The 19518-nt window shown below is 41.2% G+C and overlaps 1 protein-coding gene across 1 annotated transcript in view; it reads left to right on the top strand.

The window, feature by feature from the left end:
• Positions 1-221: 221 nt before the first annotated feature.
• The window catches only part of DTWD2 (DTW domain containing 2), a 95952-nt gene continuing 76655 nt past the window's right edge, over positions 222-19518 (top strand). The window contains exon 1 of the mRNA XM_001378375.4: positions 222-1109. Coding sequence (XP_001378412.1) covers positions 874-1109 — 236 coding nt within the window. The 5' untranslated portion in view covers positions 222-873. The remainder of the gene's footprint in view (positions 1110-19518) is intronic.

Below are 19518 nucleotides of genomic sequence, written 5' to 3'. Positions count from 1 at the left end.
CAAACAAGAAAAGTTGTTTTGGACCTGTTGAGTAGAAGATAATTTGAGATGTGACTAGGTGACATAGTAGGGCTATTAAAAAAAAAATTGTGACGTTCTTTCAAATTTTCTGGGTGTGGAGTTACTTCCTTACTCATCCAGCACGGGTGGACAGGTCCTCTGGATTTTGAGCCCAGTCTTTCTTTTTCCCTCCACTATACCACTGGGCTCCGCCTGAAGTTGGTTCATTGAATGAATAGGTTACTGACAACTCCTTCCGAGATGATGGCTACCTGTTTCTGCGGAGCGGAGTACTGGATTTGGAGGCAGTGCCAAAGAAATGGAATTCGATCTTGACTATAAGCCTGTGTGACCTTTGGGGCATTAACTTCTGGGAGCCTCAGTTTCCTCCTGTGTAGAATATGAAGATGGGAACAGCGGATGGCTAAGCTCACGTCAGCTCTACATCTAGAGATAACCTTTCAGGGTTTTCTTGTTTCCTCGTTTATAGAAGGAGAGCTTTGGGCATCACTCCCTTTCCAACTCCTGACTAGTGACTCAGTAACCAGATGATCAGGAATTTGCAAACTCTCCTCCGAAGGCTGTGCTAGGACAAAGGGGCCACCAGCCCTACTCAGATTAGTCGGGTTTGCACGCGTCCAGGCAGCAAATCGCTCTCCCGGAATCAAGGCGTCAGCATCGGGGGCGCGCCTCCCGCTCGAGTCCGAGAGAGGCTGAGAGCCGAGCGCGGGCCTACGAAGGGCTGCCCAAAGAACCCGCCTCCCTTCGCCTGACGTGACTGAGCCCGCGCGGCAGAGCGCTTTCCCTGGCCCTCTGGCGCCATCTGCAGGTCCCAGCTCCTCGTCACCGCAGGCCGACTGCCTGGAGCGCGTCATGGAGAGGAAAGTGGCGGTTGGTGGCTCAGAGGAGGCTGCGTCGGTGGGGTCTGGTGCCGGGGCGCCGGAGCCCCTTAGGCCGTGGGAGACGGTCAGGGAAAGCGAAAGCACCGTGGAGTCAGCTTCGACGACACTCTCCCTCCCAGACCCAGGGAATGGCGGCGACAGCGCAGATGGGCTCTGGGAGCTGCCGGTAGAGCACGCCCTGAGGAGGCCGGAGTGCAACCGCTGCAGGTGACCCGGGGTAGCAAGCTGTATGAGGCGGGGCCTGAACGGTCGCGAGGGGAGGGCTCTGGGAAGGAGGTGCGCGCGCTACTTACTCCCCCCTCCCCCCAGGGAAAAGCGTGTTGCGGGCTACTAGTGCGTGATGGCTCAGGCCCAACCCCCTCTTCCTGCCCCTCCCACCGCGCCTGGGGAAGCGCTTCTATCGGAAGGGGCGTTTAGTCTCCTTCCCTCCTTCGCTACCTCCGTACTATGCCTGGGCTGCTTCCTTTTAAGTCCTATCGGTTCAGACCAACTGACTCCCTAACCCCGCCATTGAAGCGATGGAAAGAGGAGCCCAGGGTATTTAAGGGAGTTAGTCACAAGGTCACTCAGGTAGGACGTGCCGGAGGCGGGGCTTGTGCCCAGGCCCCTCCCCTGGGCTCTGCTCGCGTTCTTGTGCTTCCTGGAGCATCTTGTGAGCTTCATACATTTATAACTGGAAGAGACATTTATTTTACGTGGGAGGGAACATGGGGCCAAGAAAATGCATTAGGTGCAAGTTTTCCTTCTCCATTTTTTTAGACTCAGCACATGTAGTGTCCCAAGGCTTAGTGCGGGTTTAAAAACCGTTTGGACCGTCTTGGATCAGGCAGTAATTCGCAGAATCGGTTCCGACTTTAATTTTTAGGGAGAATTGCAATCACTTAATTAAGGTCGCCACTTCTCAATTTTAAAGTATTTTGAAATAAGCACATTAAATTATATATAATGTGATTGTAACGCTAACGAATGTTATTGGATTCAAATTCTCTGGATATTTGTAATCCTTAAAATAGTATACATGGCATGTTCTATGTGCATATGTATTTATATTCATTTGTTTATACATCTCCATGTATACATGCATCAAGGTGTGTACAGATTTATGCATAATCTAAGCATACATATGTATGTATGCCAGAAGAGCAAGCTTGGTTGCAGTTTGATAGTTTTAAAAATAGCTTGCTTTGTCAATGAAACCAGTGAAAATTGCTCCTTCCACCCATGTGGTAAGGGAGTACAGAATGGCAGCTCCCACATTGGTCCCTCCATCTTAAGTGATCTGGACATGTACCAAATCCCTATTATAACTGCTAATTATTAGTTGAATTCAAGTAGACAAATCCCTTATCCTTTTTGAGTCACAGTTTCCTCATCTCTAAAATGGATGTATAATTACATTTGTAACACCTTTACAGACAGGGTGCAAGGAGAGTACTTTATTTTTATTTTTTAAAAATTTATTTAGTCAATTTAGAACATTATTCCTTGGTTAGAAGAATGACATTATTTCCCTTCCTTCCCTCCCCTCACCCTTCACGTAACCTACACGCAATTTCATTGGGTATTACACGTGTCCTTGATCAGAACCCATTTCCATGTTGTTGATGTTTGCACTAGGATGTTCATTTAGAGTCTACATCCCCAACCATATCCCTTCGACCCATGTAATCAAGCAGTTGTTTTTCTTCTGTGTTTCTACTCCCACAGTTTTTCCTCTGAATGTGGATAGTGTTGTTTCTCCTAGAGTCCTCCAAGTTGTTCAGGAACATTGCATTCCACTAATGGAGAAGTCCATTACATTTGATTGTACCACAGTGTATGCGTCTCTGTGTACAATGTTCTCCTGGTTCTGCCCCTTTTGCTCTGCATCACTTCCTGGAGGCTCTTCCAGTTCCCATGGAGTTCCTCCACTTTATTATTCCTTTGAGCACAATAGTATTCCCTCACCAACATATACCCCAATTTGTTCAGCCATTCCCCAATTGAAGGGCATCCCCTCATTTTCCATTTTTTTGCCACCACAAAGAGCACAGCTATGAATGTTCTTGTACAAGTCTTTTTCCTTATTATCTCTTTGGGGTACAAGTCCAGCAGTGCTATGGCTGGATCAAAGGGCAGACAGTCTTTTATCGCCTTTGGGCATAGTTCCAAATTGCCCTCCAGAATGGTTGGATCAGTTCACAACTCCACCAGCAATGAATTAATGTCCCTACTTTGTCACATCCCCTCCAACATTCATTACTTTCCTTTGCTGTCATGCTAGCCAATCTGCTAGGTGTGAGGTGATACCTCAGAGTTGTTTTGATTTGCATTTCTCTGATTATAAGAAATTTAGAACATGTTTTCATGTGCTTATTAATAGTTTTTAATTCTTTGAAAATTGCCTATTCATGTCCCTTGCCCATTTATCAACTGGAGAATGGCTTGATTTTTTTGTACAATTGATTTAGTTCTTTATAAATTTGAGTAATTAGACCTTTGTCAGAGGTTTTTGTAATGAAGATTGTTTCCCAATTTGTTGCTTCCCTTCTAATTTTGGTTGCATTCGTTTTGTTTGTACAAAAACTTTTTAATTTGATGTAATAAAAATTATTGATTTTACATTTTGTGATTTTTTTTCTAGCTCTTGCTTGGTTTTAAAGTCTTTTCTTTCCCAAAGATCTGACAGGTATACTATTCTGTGTTCACCTAATTTGCTTAAAGTTTCCTTCTTTATGTTCAGGTCATTCACCCATTCTGAGTTTATCTTGGTGTAGGGTGTGAGGTGTTGATCCAAACCTAATCTCTCCTATACTGCCTTCCAATTTTCCCAGCAGTTTTTATCTAGGAGAGTACTTTGAAAACTAAAGTGAACTATAATTATCACTATTATAAAAATGAAAATATAATGAAAAATAAATACTGGGAAGCACCTATATGAGCCATACTAGCATTTATGGTAGAAAGTTGTAAACAAAATCTCAGGGTCCAGGCTTGATCCAGCTCTGCCAAAAGACCTATGTGTCAGTTGGTGTATAAAGAAAGTCAGATTACACAGACTCCTCTGCTCCTTAAAACAGGAGTAGTGTTCTGAATATCTTTTCTTAAGTGCCAAGATACTTCAGAGGATTCTACTTGCAATATGATTGATACATTCTCATATACAACTATTTAATCAGTGAATATTTGGGATTTACTGATTATCTAATAGGATCATATGCAGAGAATATACAGTTATAGTGAGGCACAAGATAGTGAATTATAAACTGAAGTTGCTTAATTAGATTATCTTTTACATGATTATGCAGGGTGGCTTACTGGATGGTCTGCTTGGAAACCAGGATAGGGAATGAAATTCTCTGAAAGCTATATTTTTAGTTTAAAATATTAATTTATTAGTCTTCTGCCCAAGAAAATCCAACTATCCAGTGGACTTGTGTCTGAATCACAGTCTGAATGAGAAAATGAGAGAGAAAGAGAAACAGGGAGAGTGTGAATAGAGGCAAACACAGGGGAAAGGAAGAAAGAATGTGAGAGAGAAGAAAGACCAGAAGTGGGGGCAAAAGCAAAAAGTAGGGACTAGGTTAAAAAAAAAAAGACTGACTTCCTGTCTCATAAGCCAATATATATCCCTTCTGACATTTTTCAGGCCCTCCCAAGGTCATCTCCAATTGGAGATCACTCACAGAGGAAGTGGAATCAGAGCAGAGCCCCTTCTTTACAGGAAAGGGTGTGTTCCAGGGATGCCAGGAGGTTTACTATGGAACTGGACAGTTCAGATGCTCCAGCATGGTGCATTTTTGCCTAATCAAGCCCTTGTTTACAGATAAATAGGGATTGGGCCTCCACCCCTGCCTGCTTGTTTTCACATCTAGATAAAAAAAAAGGACCTGACCAAGTTTTGTAGTCTGGAGGAGAGATGGCTTTGTAGTTTTTAAAATCAAACTGTTATTGGGGGCCAAAGGGAGAACTATTTCTCAAGAAGCATCCCAATTCAATATTAATTTTCCACACCAGGAAGACCACCGTTCCAGCCTGGTCCCTGACCTGACTGTCCGTCTCTCAGTCTCCTCAAAGGAGCTCTATGAGTATAAATTTCAGTGAAACTGTTGAGCTGCTTTGGTAGACTGAGTTTACTCACTCAAAAGTATACTAATAAGGTGATAGATCGAATCCCTGTAGCTATGGGGGGGGGGGGGGAGGGGGGGGAGAGGGGAAGGGCGTGTAGTAGGGAGAGGAATGGATTTAGAGGCAGATGATTTGAGTTAATTTCTGCAAATTTTTAGCTAATATGACCCGGGAAAGTCATTTTAATTCTGTTTTCATCTGGAAAATGAGGAAGTTGAATTAGATAGTATTTACGGTTTCTTCCAGCTCTTTGAACATAATTTCTTATATACCTGGGTTAGTGTTAAAGGTATTTTGGGCAAGGCACAAAGAAGTATTGGACAGTTTTCTTTATTGACCCTAACAATAGGCTAGCTACGTGCAAGAGGGTCATGACTTGTCAACCTCAATAAAACAGCATTACTAAAGTAGTCATAATAAAGGGTCTTTCCTCTGGACTCCTCACGGCACTGGAACCTTGGGGCACCTAAGATAGGCAGAGGGGAGCAGGCTTTTATAGAATCTGGACAGTGCCTGTTAGGCTGTTAGGGAGCTTCTAGAGGAAGAGCCTGGGAAGGGCAGCCATCAGCTGAGGAGGTAGGGAAGAGGCCTAGTTCTCAGCTAAGGCCTAGCTCTGGAAACGAAGGTAGTCTGCAGCTAAATGCCACCCAACATCACTACAGAATAACCCGACCCATATCTGTGCTGCGGTCCTTCGGTTCCTGGTACTGGCCCTGCTCCTCCTCACTACTTTATATCAGAGTAGCTAATGCTGACGTCCTTACAACACCCATCCCGTGAGAGATCCGGGGCCCACTCTTCTGGCGGGGAGGCAAAGACTAGGACTTCTGGTTTATAGTCTGGTCCTACATGCCTTCGGGGTACAGTAACACTTTTTGTCCTTTGTCTCTTCCAAATAGCCCTCCGCTCCCCCCACCCAAGGACTGTCTGTGTTGAGCTTCTCATATCCCCACGTTCAAGGTGCTCAATTAATAACTTTAAGATCATTTAAGTTTGGGAAGCTCCTCTAGAAGCTACCAAAGGGTGTGTTTGGGGGGGTTCGGTAGGGGGCCACAGAGCTCTGAGCTGAGGGGCAGGACCAAGCAGGGAGAGCACATGGACTGCAGAGTTGACAGAGGCGTTAGTTAGCAGTTAAAAGTCAGAGTGAGAACTGACTTGAGGCATTCCCTGGAAGTCCTAAATTTATCCCTCGTGGATAAGGGGAAACGACTGTACAACACAATACTGCAGACTATAATAGTACGGCATAATAATAGATAATGTACCTTATTATGAATACTGGTGATATATTAGGATGTGCTTAATTCATAATTAAATTTTACTTACTTATGTATGAGAAAATCCTGTTGTCGCTGGGGCCATCAGTTATAGGCTTAATCGTCATGGCTTTAGCCATCCATACAATTCCTGCCACACAGGCTTGGCAAGTTTTGTCCTAAAAGGCAGGGAAGTTGCTCCTAAGACTTGATTGCTTCGAGGGACACACCTTAGGCTTCTTGGTTGCCTCTTGTGTAAAAAGGGCCATTGAAACTACTCTCTTCAGGTACCAGACATCTCATAGCTGCTTCAGCCCTTGTTCTCGTGATTGATTCAGCCTTTGACATTGTGGATGACTCTCCTCCTCGATATTCCTTTTCTCTGAGGTTTCGGACGCCACTCTCGTCTGGTTTTCCCCGCCTAATATGACCTTTCCCTCACCGTCTGCCTTTGCTGGATCCTCCAGATCACGCCTTCTAAATTGCGGGTGTCTCAGAGTCCTGTCCCGAGTCCTCTTCCTCCTCTCCTATTATTTCACTTGGTTATTTCATTAGGTCCCATGGATTTCATTAGCCTCTCTAGGCTCATGATTCTCACATCTATCTTTCTTGCCTCAATCCCTGTGCTGACTGTGACTGTCTCCAGCTGCCTTCCTCACATCACAAAATGGAGGTCCAGTAGACATCTTGAACTCAGTGTCTGAACTAGACCCCACTATCTTTGCCCCTAAATCCTCCCCTACCCCCATTCCCTGCTCCCCTCAGAGAGCAGCACTGTCCTCCCAGGCCCTTGGGCTCGCAACCTAGAAGTCATCCTGGCTTCTTCACGGCTCTCACTTCCTGTATCCACGCTGTTTCCAAGGCCTGTTGATTTCATTTTTGCAACACGTCTCCTCGAACGCTGCTACTGCTCTAGTGCAGACCCTCATCACCCCGTGCCTTGATGATTACAGTAGTCTGCTGGTGGGTAGGCCTGCCTTAAGACCCTCCCCACTCCAATTCATTCTCCTTTTAACCACTCACATGATTTTCCTAAAATGCAGATCCATTTGTGTCTCTCCCCACTCCACAAATTCCAGGGATTTCCCATTGCCTCCAGTAGCAAGTAAAAAAATTCCTTCTCTGTCATTCAAAGCCCATCATGACCTAGTCCTTCCTATCTTTCCAACTGTTTTACATCGCAGCACATATTCTTTGTTTTAAAAAAATGTATTTATTTAGAATATTTTTCCATGGTTACATGATTCATGTTCTTTCCCTCCCCTCTTCCCTTCCCCCTCCCAGAGCTGATGAGCAATTCCACTGGGTTATACATGTGTTATTGTTCAAAACCTATTTCTATAGTATTAATATTTGCAGTAGAGTGATCATTTAAAGCCCAAACCCCCAATCATATACTCTTTGAACCATGTGATTGATCATGTTTTTCTTCTGGGTTTCTACTCTCACAGTTCTTTCTCATAATTGCTCAAGATTGTCCTGGGTTATTGCATGCTACTAGTAAAGAAGTCTATTACATTTGATTTATAGCACCTATTCTTTGATCCAGTGACACTAGATCTGTTCCGTGAACAAGACACTCCATTTCTTAGCTCCGTTTTTTTCCGACTATTCCACTTGCTTGGAACTCTCTCCTCTCTGCTGTCCTCCCTGGTTTCCTTTAAATCCCAACTAAAATCTCTTCTATAGGAAATCTTCTCTAACCCCTTTTAATTCCATTGCCTTCCTCTATTAATTATTTCTTATTTATCTTGCATATTACTTTGCATATATTTCTTTGCATGTTGTTTCCCACCCCCCACCCCCATCCCCATTAAATCATAAGCTGTTGAGAGCAGGGACTGTCTTTTGCTTCTTTATCTCCAGGGCTTAGCAAACTTCTCAGCACATAGTAGATATAAGTGTTTACTGATTTATATGGTTTCAGACACTAGCTCTGTGACCCAAGGCGTCATCTTAATCTCAATTTCTTTTTCTGCAAATGATGATGCTAATAGAACTGATCTCCCAGGATAAAATAAGATATTTGTCAAGTATATACAAAGTGTAAAGATTTTGCAAGCCAAGTATTTTATAAATGCTTGATATTGTTGTTATTTTTCTTAGTGATCTTGCCCCTTTTGAGTCAAAGGCTGATATTTAGTTGCCCCTTCCTTCTACTCTCATTGGAGGAGGAGCTTTTCATAAGAGTATCATCAACTGGTCCAGATCATCTGTTAGAGTGCTGACGTGCTGGTCACTGAACAGTCTCTCTGCTGCATTTTTGTTGCTGTTCAGTCATTCAGTCATGCCTGACTCTTTGTGGTCCCTTAGACTATAGCGTACCCAGGCCAAACCTCCACTGTCCCCAAAAGTCTGTCCAAGTTCATGCTCATGATACTATCAGTCTCTCCTTTTCTCCTTTATTTTTTATTTTCCTTCTTTCCTCAGCTGTTTGTAAAGCCTTGTCAGATAGCCATTTTGGTTTCTTTCTTGTCTTTTTCTTTGGGGTGTTTTTTGTTGCTGTCTGTACAGTATTGTGAACCCCTGTCCGTGGTTCTTCAGGAACTCAATCTACCAGATCTAATCCTTTAAACCTATTCATTACTTCCACTTCATAGTCATGAGGAATGCTATTTTAGTCATATCTGTATGGTCTTATGGTTTTTCCCATTTTCTTCAATTTAAGTATGAAATTCTCAATAGCAAATAATATTTTTTTGTGTGTGTATAATGATCCCTAGGTCAATAGAGGTGATGGACTTCTGCCCTTTTGTTATTGGTGATCCAAATGCTACAGATGAAAAAAAGGAAGTTATAGTCTAACAAGAGACACAAGGATAAACACGCAGACACATATTATGAGTGTACATATATACATACATACATATATGTACACATACATATGTCTTCAAATATTTGAAGGGCTTTCAAGTAGAAAATAAGATAAAAAGGTAACCCGACAAGATGAACTTGTTCTGCTTCTCCCAGAAACCAGAAGTAGGGAACATGGGTAGGAATGACAAATTACAAAGAAAGAAATTTTAAATTTATTAAAAAGAAAAAAATTTAGGTTTGAGGTAAGAAAAAACTTTCTAATAATTAGCTCCATCAAAAAGGGAATGAAGTTTATTGAGGCAGTTAGTAGGCTCCTTCTGGGAAATCCTTCTTTTTAAAACCCGTACTTTCCGTCTTAGAATAAATACTGTGTATTGGTTCAAACACAGAAGACTGATAAGGGCTAGGCAATGGGGTTTAAGTGACTTGCCCAGGGTCACATAGCTAGGAAGTGTCTGAGGCCACATTTAAACCTGGGACTTCCTGTCTCTGAGCCTTTTAATGTTGTCTGTGACTAATAATAATAATAATAATAATATTTGTATAGCTCCCACTCTTTTGTGTCTTTATTTGATCAGAGAAGACTTCTTTAGTAAAGAATAGTTTTTTTCCCCATTTCAAAATTAGAGAATTCATAATTATGTACTGCATCTTATGTTCTTCATATACCTTCCCATCACTTCTAGTTCACATCAGATTGCTGACTTAAAATGAAAACACTTTAAATTATTTCACTTAATCTCATGGAATTTGTAAGGATCAAATGAGATATTATGATTCATTGTTATTCAATTTTGGTAAGTTAGGGGTTCAAATCCTTCTTTTAACAGTTAATAGCATTGTGTTTCTGTTGTTGAACTATCAAAAGAGTCATAAATAATATATAATAATAGCTCAGTCCATCTAATAATGTGGTCAAGATTGTTTATAAGAATGATAATAATAATAGCTAACATTTATAAAGTGCCTGCTATATGCTAGGCACTGTGCTAAATAGTTTACAAATATTATCTTGTTTGATCCTCACACTAACCTTGGCACGTAGGTACTATTATTATTCCCATTTTATCAGTGAGCCAAACAGATGAATAAGTTACTTGCTGAGGGTCATACAGCTAGTGAGTGCGTGATACCAGATTTGAACTTAGTTCTTTCTAACTCCAGGTCCGGTGCTCTAACCACTGAACAACAGGTCTAGCAAATTAAAAGTAGTTTGTTATAATAATTAAATAGTTACTGAATTTAAAACTTTTCTCTTATTAAGCAGTGATTGTTTCTTGTTTCCTCTTCTAGTAATCATGATTTTGGAGCCATTTTTAAATTTACTTAGCATTCAGTGGCACAGAGATTTTTTTTAAACAAGGACAATTAGATTCATGTACTTAGATTTCAGAGCATTACATAGGCTTTCTTACTTATATAATACTTAAACATTATAGCAAAAGCTCTGAACTACAGAAATGTTTTAATTTAGTTTGTTTTATAATTTAATTTTGTATAAATGGAAATGTTATCTCGAATCTTGGAAATTATATGCTACCTAAATATTATTTTTATTCTGTGCTGCGGGTTGCATGTAAATGCATTTTAAGATAATTATAGAATCCTGTTGAACTAAATGAAAGGGAACTAACCATAGTGAAGAAAAGAAAGAAACCAGAACCAGACGCAAAAATCTGAATGATTTCTTGGCAGGTCCTCTGAAAAGAAACCATTTTATGAATTATTAATACATTTTGAATGAGTTGCCCTCTGTCTTTTTTCATCTTAAATTTTGATCTTGTCTATTGCATTTTTACTTCAGTAAGAAGGACTCCCTTAGGAAAGAATAGTTTTTGTTTTTTTTTCCATGGCAAGATGAAAGGATTTGTAATTAGACACTGTGTCGTGTATATCTTGTATAGCTTTCTTCTAACTCCTATTTCAGTTACCTACATTTAGGTGATACTCAATAAGTATAGATTGAGTGCTTGCTTAGAGCAAACATTTTGTTTAAATAGATGATAATTAGAAACTTCCATGATTTAAAGTCTTACTGCTTTCTCTGTTTAGGCCATGCAATTTTGGACAATTGCTATTTTTTCTTGGTTAAGTAGATCTAAGATATGATCTAAGACCTAAGATATGATTGGTTGAAAATGCCCCTATTTTTTGACATGGTCCTCTGGTCTTGAAAGAATTAAGGCTTACACTCACTGAGGTAAAAGGTGAATAAAAAATATTATATATATATTCCAAATTCCTATGTAGACATTTATATAGTAAACAGCTGGGAAATATATATTCTTTGTTTTGGAAGGGTCATCAACTAAACTTAACTCTAGTTCTTAATCTTTTTTACTCATTTGATTTTGAGGACTGATTTTCTCCCATTTTTTTCCTTAGTAGAAAAGTCCAGTGTATTAAAATTGCCACTTTGGGAGGGAGGATAAAATTACTGTGATGTTCAGTCATTTTCAGTTGTGTCTGACTATGATCCCATCGAGGTTTTCCTGGCAAAGATACTGGAGTGATTTGCCATTTTTCCTTCAGCTCATTTATAGGTGAGGAAACTGAGGCAAATAAAGGTAAATGACTCGCCCAGGTTCACACAGCTAATGTGTGTTTGAGGCAAGATTTGATCTCAGGAAGTTGAATCTTTCTGACTCCACCTACCTGATAAAACTTAAGAGACTCTGTAATATTATGGAGAAAAAGAGGACTCTAAGAGTCAAGCAAGTTTTAAGACATAATATAAAAAGGTTTTTTATGTAATGCATCTTATTCATAGCACCTCCATTCTAACTCCCTTTCTACCCCATCGAAGCACTCTTGCTTTCTGTGTCTTATTTAGCCTTTGTTATTGCCTCCCTACTGCCTACTGAATATATCTCCACACTGGAAATTAATCCTTGTTCCCAGGACCCTGTTTTTAGTTGAGAATTTTTATTTTCACTTTTTCTTATGTGACTTAAACTATCTTGAGATGGGTTTATGTAAATCTCTTTATGGTGAATTTGCGGGACAAAAAGAAGGTTTGTAAGTGTATTCCGTTCCCTTACTTGTTTTTATCTTCCTTTTTAGAAGCCGTACTCTAAGGGCTGGGCAATGGGGGTTAAGTGACATGCCCAGGGCCACACAGCTAGGAAGTGGCAGAGGCCAGGCTTGAACCCAGGAGTTCCATTTCCTTACTTCTGGCTATGTTTGTAGAATGTAGTGATCTAGACTGTCAACTCTTTGAAGGCCAAACCCTTTTCCTCATTGTTGGTTTGTCTTCCTCATACCTTATACCGTGCCTGGTACATAGTAGGCACTTAATCAATGAATATTGACTGACTGACTCCACCTTAAATTCAGTTATAAGATGAATGAAGGTAGCGTCAGCATGGAATCTAGAACCCCAAACGTGTGGCCTAGTGGGATCTGCTGAACCCCAAGTTTTAGGACTAGCTGATAGGTTGGAGACCCCAAAGCTTGTCCTTGTTCCCTGCTCCCATGAGAATCTACCCTGAAGGGAATCCCCGGCGGGCAGTTTCAGACTGAGTGGGGGACCCTCAGGGGACTGACAGTCCTAGTTGGGTGGGACTAAGGGTGTGCGAGGGCCCTTTTGGTCTTAGGCAGTCTCCCCCATTGTATCAGACCCTTTCCCAAGAAGATCCACACCAGGGCAGGAACCGTCCTTTACTATCCATTGGAAGCAGCCCCTTCTCTTAGACCCCAGCCTCTAGATTCTTTCCCAGCTTGATTGTGTCCTGGGGTGTACTTGAACATTTCCTTTGTAGCTCTAGTGATGCCAGTCATCTTTCCCTGCCCCTGGGTCCCCCCACATGGTCTAGAGGCTCCCCAAATCCTTTTGCTCCCTGGAGCCCATCTAGTGTGCTGGCCGTCCCAGGGGTCAGTGACCGGAGCGGCCAGAGTTCACTCCTCGGACTCTGTGCAGTCGCGTGTGGCGCAGCTCTGTGCCGGGGCCTCCTCGCGCCGAACCCCTTTTGCCCTTGATTAAAGAGTGATTTTGACTCTTTAATAGTTCTGTGTTTTTTCCCCAGTGGACAGTAGTAATGAACGGGTTTTCTTGAACATAATGGTTGGTACCTTTGGCCATTGTGTCACATATTGATGTTGTAGCGTGATTTTATCTCTCCATTTCTCAGAGATTAAATTTATTACTTCTAAGATTGAGACTTTCTTTGTGATTATGCAAAGCATTTGGGAAAATAATTTTATTTTTTGTTTTCATTTTATGTTTTAAATATTCTCAAACTAAAAGGCTTGGCTTTTTTATGTTATATAAGACAGTTAAAAAGCAACAATAGAGGGCGCTGTGGTATTTAGCTTTTCATATTTGGTTTCATTCTAGCCAAAAAATTATTGACATTTTTATGTATCATGTAATGTGGCTATTCAAACACCCCAGTAAAAAAATATGAAACTATTTCATTGTTCACTGCTTTTCCAAGATCTTAGGACCTAAAAAATTCTGTTGTGTACTAGGAAAGTTAAGATGGCTTATCTCTCTCAAACTCCCAATCATTTAGTGGAAAAATAAAATTATTTTTCATAATAGAAATACTTTAACATAAACAAACAATTCACTGATTTCTCAAGACAGTGTGAGCTTATTCATATTAAAAAAATTTCTGTGGGAAAAAATTTTCTAGGTATAAATACTTACCATTTTAGTGAATATTTTTTGCTCCCTAAAGTGTTAAAACATCTTGTTTAATTAAAAATACTATTTTATTAAGTTCTTGGTATCACCAACCTCATTTCATACATAATTTTGATTGCCTACATCCTGTCAACTATAGGTTGCTAAGACTGACATTATAAATTTGTGTCTTTCAGAAAATATTTGTATTTATTCTTATATCCTTAATGAGAAGTGAAAGAAGAAAAAAAAATTGCTTTCCAAGGAAATTTTGAGGTTTCATCTTTACTTTCAGAGTATAATTAAAATTGAATGTAAGATAGATTTAAAAAAAAAAACAAAAAACAAAAAACCCTTACCTTCCATCTTGGAATTAATACTGTGTATTAGTTCCAAGGCAGAAAGAAGAGTGGTAAGAGGCAGTGGGGTTTAAGTGACTTGCCCAGGGCCACACAGCTGGTTAGTGTGTAGGGTAGAATTTTGAAAAATCATCAATGAATAGGAATAAAGCATTTAACAGTCTGTAAGCACACATGTATTTAAGAGTAGCCCATTTCAGTATCACCTCACACCTAGCAGATTGGCTAACATGACAGTTATGGAAAGTAATGAATGCTGGAGGGGATGTGGCAAAGTCGGGACATTAATTTGTTGCTGGTAGAGTTGTGAACTGATCCAACCATTCTGGAGGGCAATTTGGAACTATGCCCAAAGGGCGATAAAAGACTGTCTGCCCTTTGATCCAGCCATAGCACTGCTGGGTTTGTGCCCCAAAGAGATAATGGACAAAAAGACTTGTACAAAAATATTCATAGCTGCGCTCTTTGTGGTGGCCAAAAATTGGAAAATGAGGGGATGCCCTTCAATTGTGGAATGGCTGAACAAATTGTGGTACATGTTGGTGATGGAATCCTATTGTGCTCAGAGGAATAATAAAGTGGAGGATTTCCATGTGAACTGGAACAACCTCCAGGAAGTGATGCAGAGCAAGAGAAGCAGAACCAGGAGAACATTGTACACAGAGACAAACACACTGTGGTATAATCGAACGTAATGGACTTCTCCATTAGTGGCGGTGTAATGTCCCTGAACAATCTGCAGGGATCCAGGAGAAAAAAACACTATCCATAAGCAGAGGACAAACTGAGGGAGTAGAAACACCGAGGAAAAGCAACTGCCTGACTACAATGGCTGAGGGGACATGACAGAGGAAAGACTCTGAGCGAACACTGATGCAAATCCTAACAACATGGCAATGGGTTCGAGTCAAGAGCACATGTGATACCAGTGGAATCACGCGTCGGCCACGGGGGGTGGGAGGGAGGAAAAGAAAATGATCTTTGTCTTTAATGAAAAATGCATGGAAATGATCAAATAAAATACTATAAAATAAAAAAAAAGAATAGAGGGGACTTTCCTAAAAATAATAAACAGTATATATCTAAAAAAAAAAAAGAATAGCCCATTTCTATGGTTATGCTATAATAAACTAGTAGAAAAATTTGCAGTCATATAATTTCTAAGTATTCCTAATACTTTCCAACAATTTATTAGTCCTACCTGAAAAACCTCTTTGGCCTTTACCATTTCCATGAGTGAGGAAAGATAAAACTTAGTGACATTCTCGAGTGACCCTTGCAGTACTTCTCAACTCACAGACCTGCTTTCAATAGACTAATTCCATCTTCTAGTGATTAAATAGTATTCTGACTAGCCTAATGATATTCTAGAAAGTTTTTATCTAAAAGTAATTTTAATGATTTCACCCATCAAAATATAGAGCTTAAATTATATATAATCATGCAATATAATGATATATAAATACATTTTATATATAAATTTGTTTATTATTGAATTTTTGTTCATTTTATATATATAATCAGGAAGTTGCTAACTTGGAAGTGACAGGCCTCTTTGAACTTGTGATCGAGGAGACGACAGCTGGCATTGGCCGGCATATGCCATGTATTAAAAAAAAGATTGATGCCTTAAAAAGCCCAGCCATTTCTGGAACTAACCCTTCTTCTCCTCCCCCCAAATTGAACATTTCCTTGTAACCAAGGAAGAATCAAGCAAGGCCGTTCCAGGGCGGAGGCCACATCTGACAGTGTCACAACACCCCGAACGTCTTCTCGCGCTCTATCACCGGACCCCGGACTTGCCAGTGACTCGGAGTCTCGCTGACTTCGGGCGGCTTCTTGTACTTGGCGGTGGGCCTGCCTCTGCTTTCCTTCGGCTGTAATTATGCTCCTTCGCCTTATGTCATATCAGCCTGCCCGCGTTCTCATCTTTGCCCTCCCGTGGTACCGACATGCTCTGTTCCGTGGATATTCCGCATGTTGTTCAGCCTGCAGAGAAGGAGAGGGTAGAAGCTCCCGCCAGTTCTTTGGGGGAACCTAGGCCAGGAGCCTCGGGACGTCTTCACGGATTAAATCCTGAAGACACACAAACAATTCCGCGAGGACATATTGAGAGACTGAGTGGGAGTGCTTGTGGATCAGTAGCAGGTGGTTGGAGACGCCAGCCACCTAGGAGGGCCCAAAGCGAAGAGCCCAGCTAAGTGTCTGCTGGGGCTCAGAAGCCGCTCTAAGCTGGACAGTGCTGTGGACAGAGTGCGCTCTTGAGCCAGGAAGACTTGGCTCTAAGTCGGGCCTCTCAGCTTTTTAGTCGGTTGGCTCTGTCACGCCCCCTCGTCTCTAAAGTGGGCCAACAACAGTGCGGGCACTCTGCAGGTGCTCTGACGACCAGATGCGATCATGCTTTGCACGCGCTAAGTTATGTACAAAGTAGGTTTCTCAGCTTGTGTGGATCCAGACCCAGGACCGAACCAGGATCAGTGTGGCACTGCTGGCTCTGGTGCTAGTTAGTGTGGATTTCCCTCTGTCTGCCTTCCTGCCCGCAGAGACAGCCTTGACCCCAGGGGCCGCCATCCCCAGGCCAGTGCAGGCACCTGTCGGCCTTGGGGCGGTCAGGAACACGCTGGGGAGGGGAGCCTCCCCATGAAGCCGCCCTCCGACTTCCCCAGAGATCCCAGTGGGTGGAGCAGTCAAAGGGAACCCGGCCTGAGTCTGAGGGAAGGAGCGCCCAAGGGAGAAGGAAGACCCCAAGACCGAGAAAGGGCCGACGTTGGGGTAACAGCAGCAGAGGGGGAGGGACAGGACGATCCACAGGTCTGGCAAATTCACACTACGAGGTCACCAGATGCCAGGTGGGCTCCTGAGGCCAAAAGTCTAGCCAGCGCCGGATCAGGAGTCCTTATGGCCTGTTTGATACAGATGTTCATTGATTGGTATTGGCAAGAGGGTAGCCTCTGGGATGGGTTAAGAATTGGACTGTGTTGATGTTTTAATTTAGCTCAAGTAAAAGATTATAGTAATTTGATATTTGATCCAGGGGGCAGCTGGGTGGTTCAGTGGATGGAGAGTCAGGCCTAGAGACAGGGGTCCTGGGTTCAAATCTGGCCTCAGACACTTCCCAGCTGGGTGACCCTGGGCAAGTCACTTGACCCCCATGGCCTAGCCCTTACCACTCTTCTGCCTTGGAAACAACACACAGTATTGACTCCAAGAAGGAAGGAGAGGGTTTAAAAAAAAAAGAAAAAATATCAGTCAGCTTTTTGAGCACTCCTAAATAGTATCAAGATTAATATATGCCTGAATTCCTACACCTAATGTAAGTGAAATAAAGATGTTCTAGCTGCCTACAGTGTCTGCCTCAGTTTCCCCAATTGTAAAATGTAGATAATAGCACCTACTTCAGATTGTCCTGAGTATCAAATGAAATAAGTGCTTCATATACCCAGATACACAGAAGGAGCTTAATAAATGTTTATGAACTGATTGAACACAATGGTCTTGAGTATTTCCACATCCCTGTGGCTTTTAACCTTATCTGCTCCATTAAAGCTCTTGAAAATTCTACCTCGTACATAAAAAAGAGGAAAAGAGATCATGATTTGTTAAGTATCTAGTACCAGGTTCTATGCTAAGCACTTTGCAAACATTGTCTCATTTGATTTTTATAATGATCCTGTGAAATAGGCGCTCGTATTATTTCCGTTTTACAGTTAAGGAAACAAACAGAAGTTAAGTGACTTGCCCAGGGTCACCTAGCTAATAACTATCCGAGGTCAGATTTGAACCTTCCTGCTCTGATCTGCCAAGGCCCTGGGTGCAATGCAACCTAGAAATCTGCCCTTTAAATTCCTAGTTGCTTGCCCCTCCCAGACTTCCTTTTTTTTTTTGTAATGTGCATAAACCTTACCTGTGACTACAATGAACAAGTTAAAAAAACCAATCTATAGTGCTGAAAAGAGGAGAGTCAAAGAAGGAATAGACCACTGCTTGGGAGAGGGATAGGAATGATAAAAGATTCTTATCTTGCTTCTGTCTCTCAGGGAGTGTGATTGTTGGACTAAAAAAGGACAGAATCAAAATGGCTAGTCGGGAATTGACATACATGAGAAGTCCTAAAATAGTAAGAGACTATGTAGCTCTCCTTGAGGGGCCACTGACCCAGATGGACTGCGGCCCTGGTCAGCTGCTGAAAGAAAGGATGGCCGCCACTTCTGGGTTCCTGTCAGTCGTGGAAAGACTTGGAGAATAGGTGTGGCATTACGGGTTTGACTTAAAAAGCCGGGAAATAACCTCTGCAGGTTATAGGCCGGTGTGCCGACATTACAGTCCCTGCGCATTTTTATCTGATTCCAGTCGTGCTACGTCTTCAGAATCCTGATCACAAGACGGGGTTGTTGTGAGGATCTAATAGATAATAAGCGTGCAGCACTTAGCACAGAGTCTGGCATGTAGAAAGAGCTATAGTATCGGTTAGCTGTTTTATCATTGATTATTACTTGTCATCTGCTCTCAGCCTTTCTGAACACCAGGACAATTGCAGATATGCTTTGGGAGAGGAAATTTCCTTAGCCCAAGTTCCCAATACCAATGAAATGCTAGATCAGAACGGGTTCCCGGTAGTTAGAATGAACATGCAATTCGTTCTTCTGATGATGCTTTTATTTACTTTGCATGATTTCACAGAGGTCTTTCCAGATTTCTTTACATTTTTATACTTGTCAATCTTAACTGGCTTCTGAGGAGTCTTAGATCTTATTTATTGGCAATTGCTAGCTTTGCTAATAAATTGTGTCCAAACTCTGTGCCTCAGTTTCTCTTAATCATGGATTTTTATTGTGACAATACATTGATGTACCATTGTTTATTTTATCCATTATTGTTGAACCTTTAGGCAGTTTCCAGTTTTTTACATGCTAGCTTTTTTGTTGTTGTTGTTTTTGATAATACTTTTGTGATATATTTAGAATAATTAAATTCTTGAGTTCAAGAAAAGAAGGTGGGAAGGTAGGATACAAGCAAGTAGGTCACATAGAAATGATTAATGTCTGAGGTTGGATTTGGACTGAAGTTTTCTTGACCTTAGGCCTACCACTCTAACAATTGATTATATCACCAAGTTGTCTATTGTACACTGCTAAATTTTTCTCCAAAGACATTTTCACAGATTTGTAATTCCACCAACAATGAATGGATTTACCCATTTTTCTAAAACCTCGGTAGCATTATCCTATAGATTTTTACATAAACAATCTGTAATGTTTATGCTAAATATTTTTTCTTACTCTGTTATTGAAAATTATTCCAGCTATACTATTCCTCATTTTTAATAATATTTAATAATGAAGGTATATGTCAAAATTCATTTAATTATACCTAATTTTCATAATTTTAAGTGCATACTCACATCAAGTACACATTAGACAGAATTTTTGCTACTAGATAGTATTATAAAA

Source organism: Monodelphis domestica, chromosome 7 (genome assembly GCF_027887165.1).
Source record: "Monodelphis domestica isolate mMonDom1 chromosome 7, mMonDom1.pri, whole genome shotgun sequence".
In the NCBI taxonomy this organism is placed as follows: domain Eukaryota; kingdom Metazoa; phylum Chordata; class Mammalia; order Didelphimorphia; family Didelphidae; genus Monodelphis; species Monodelphis domestica.
The sequence above is the reverse complement of the archived record's forward strand: the minus strand, read 5'-3'. Positions and strand labels throughout refer to the sequence as shown.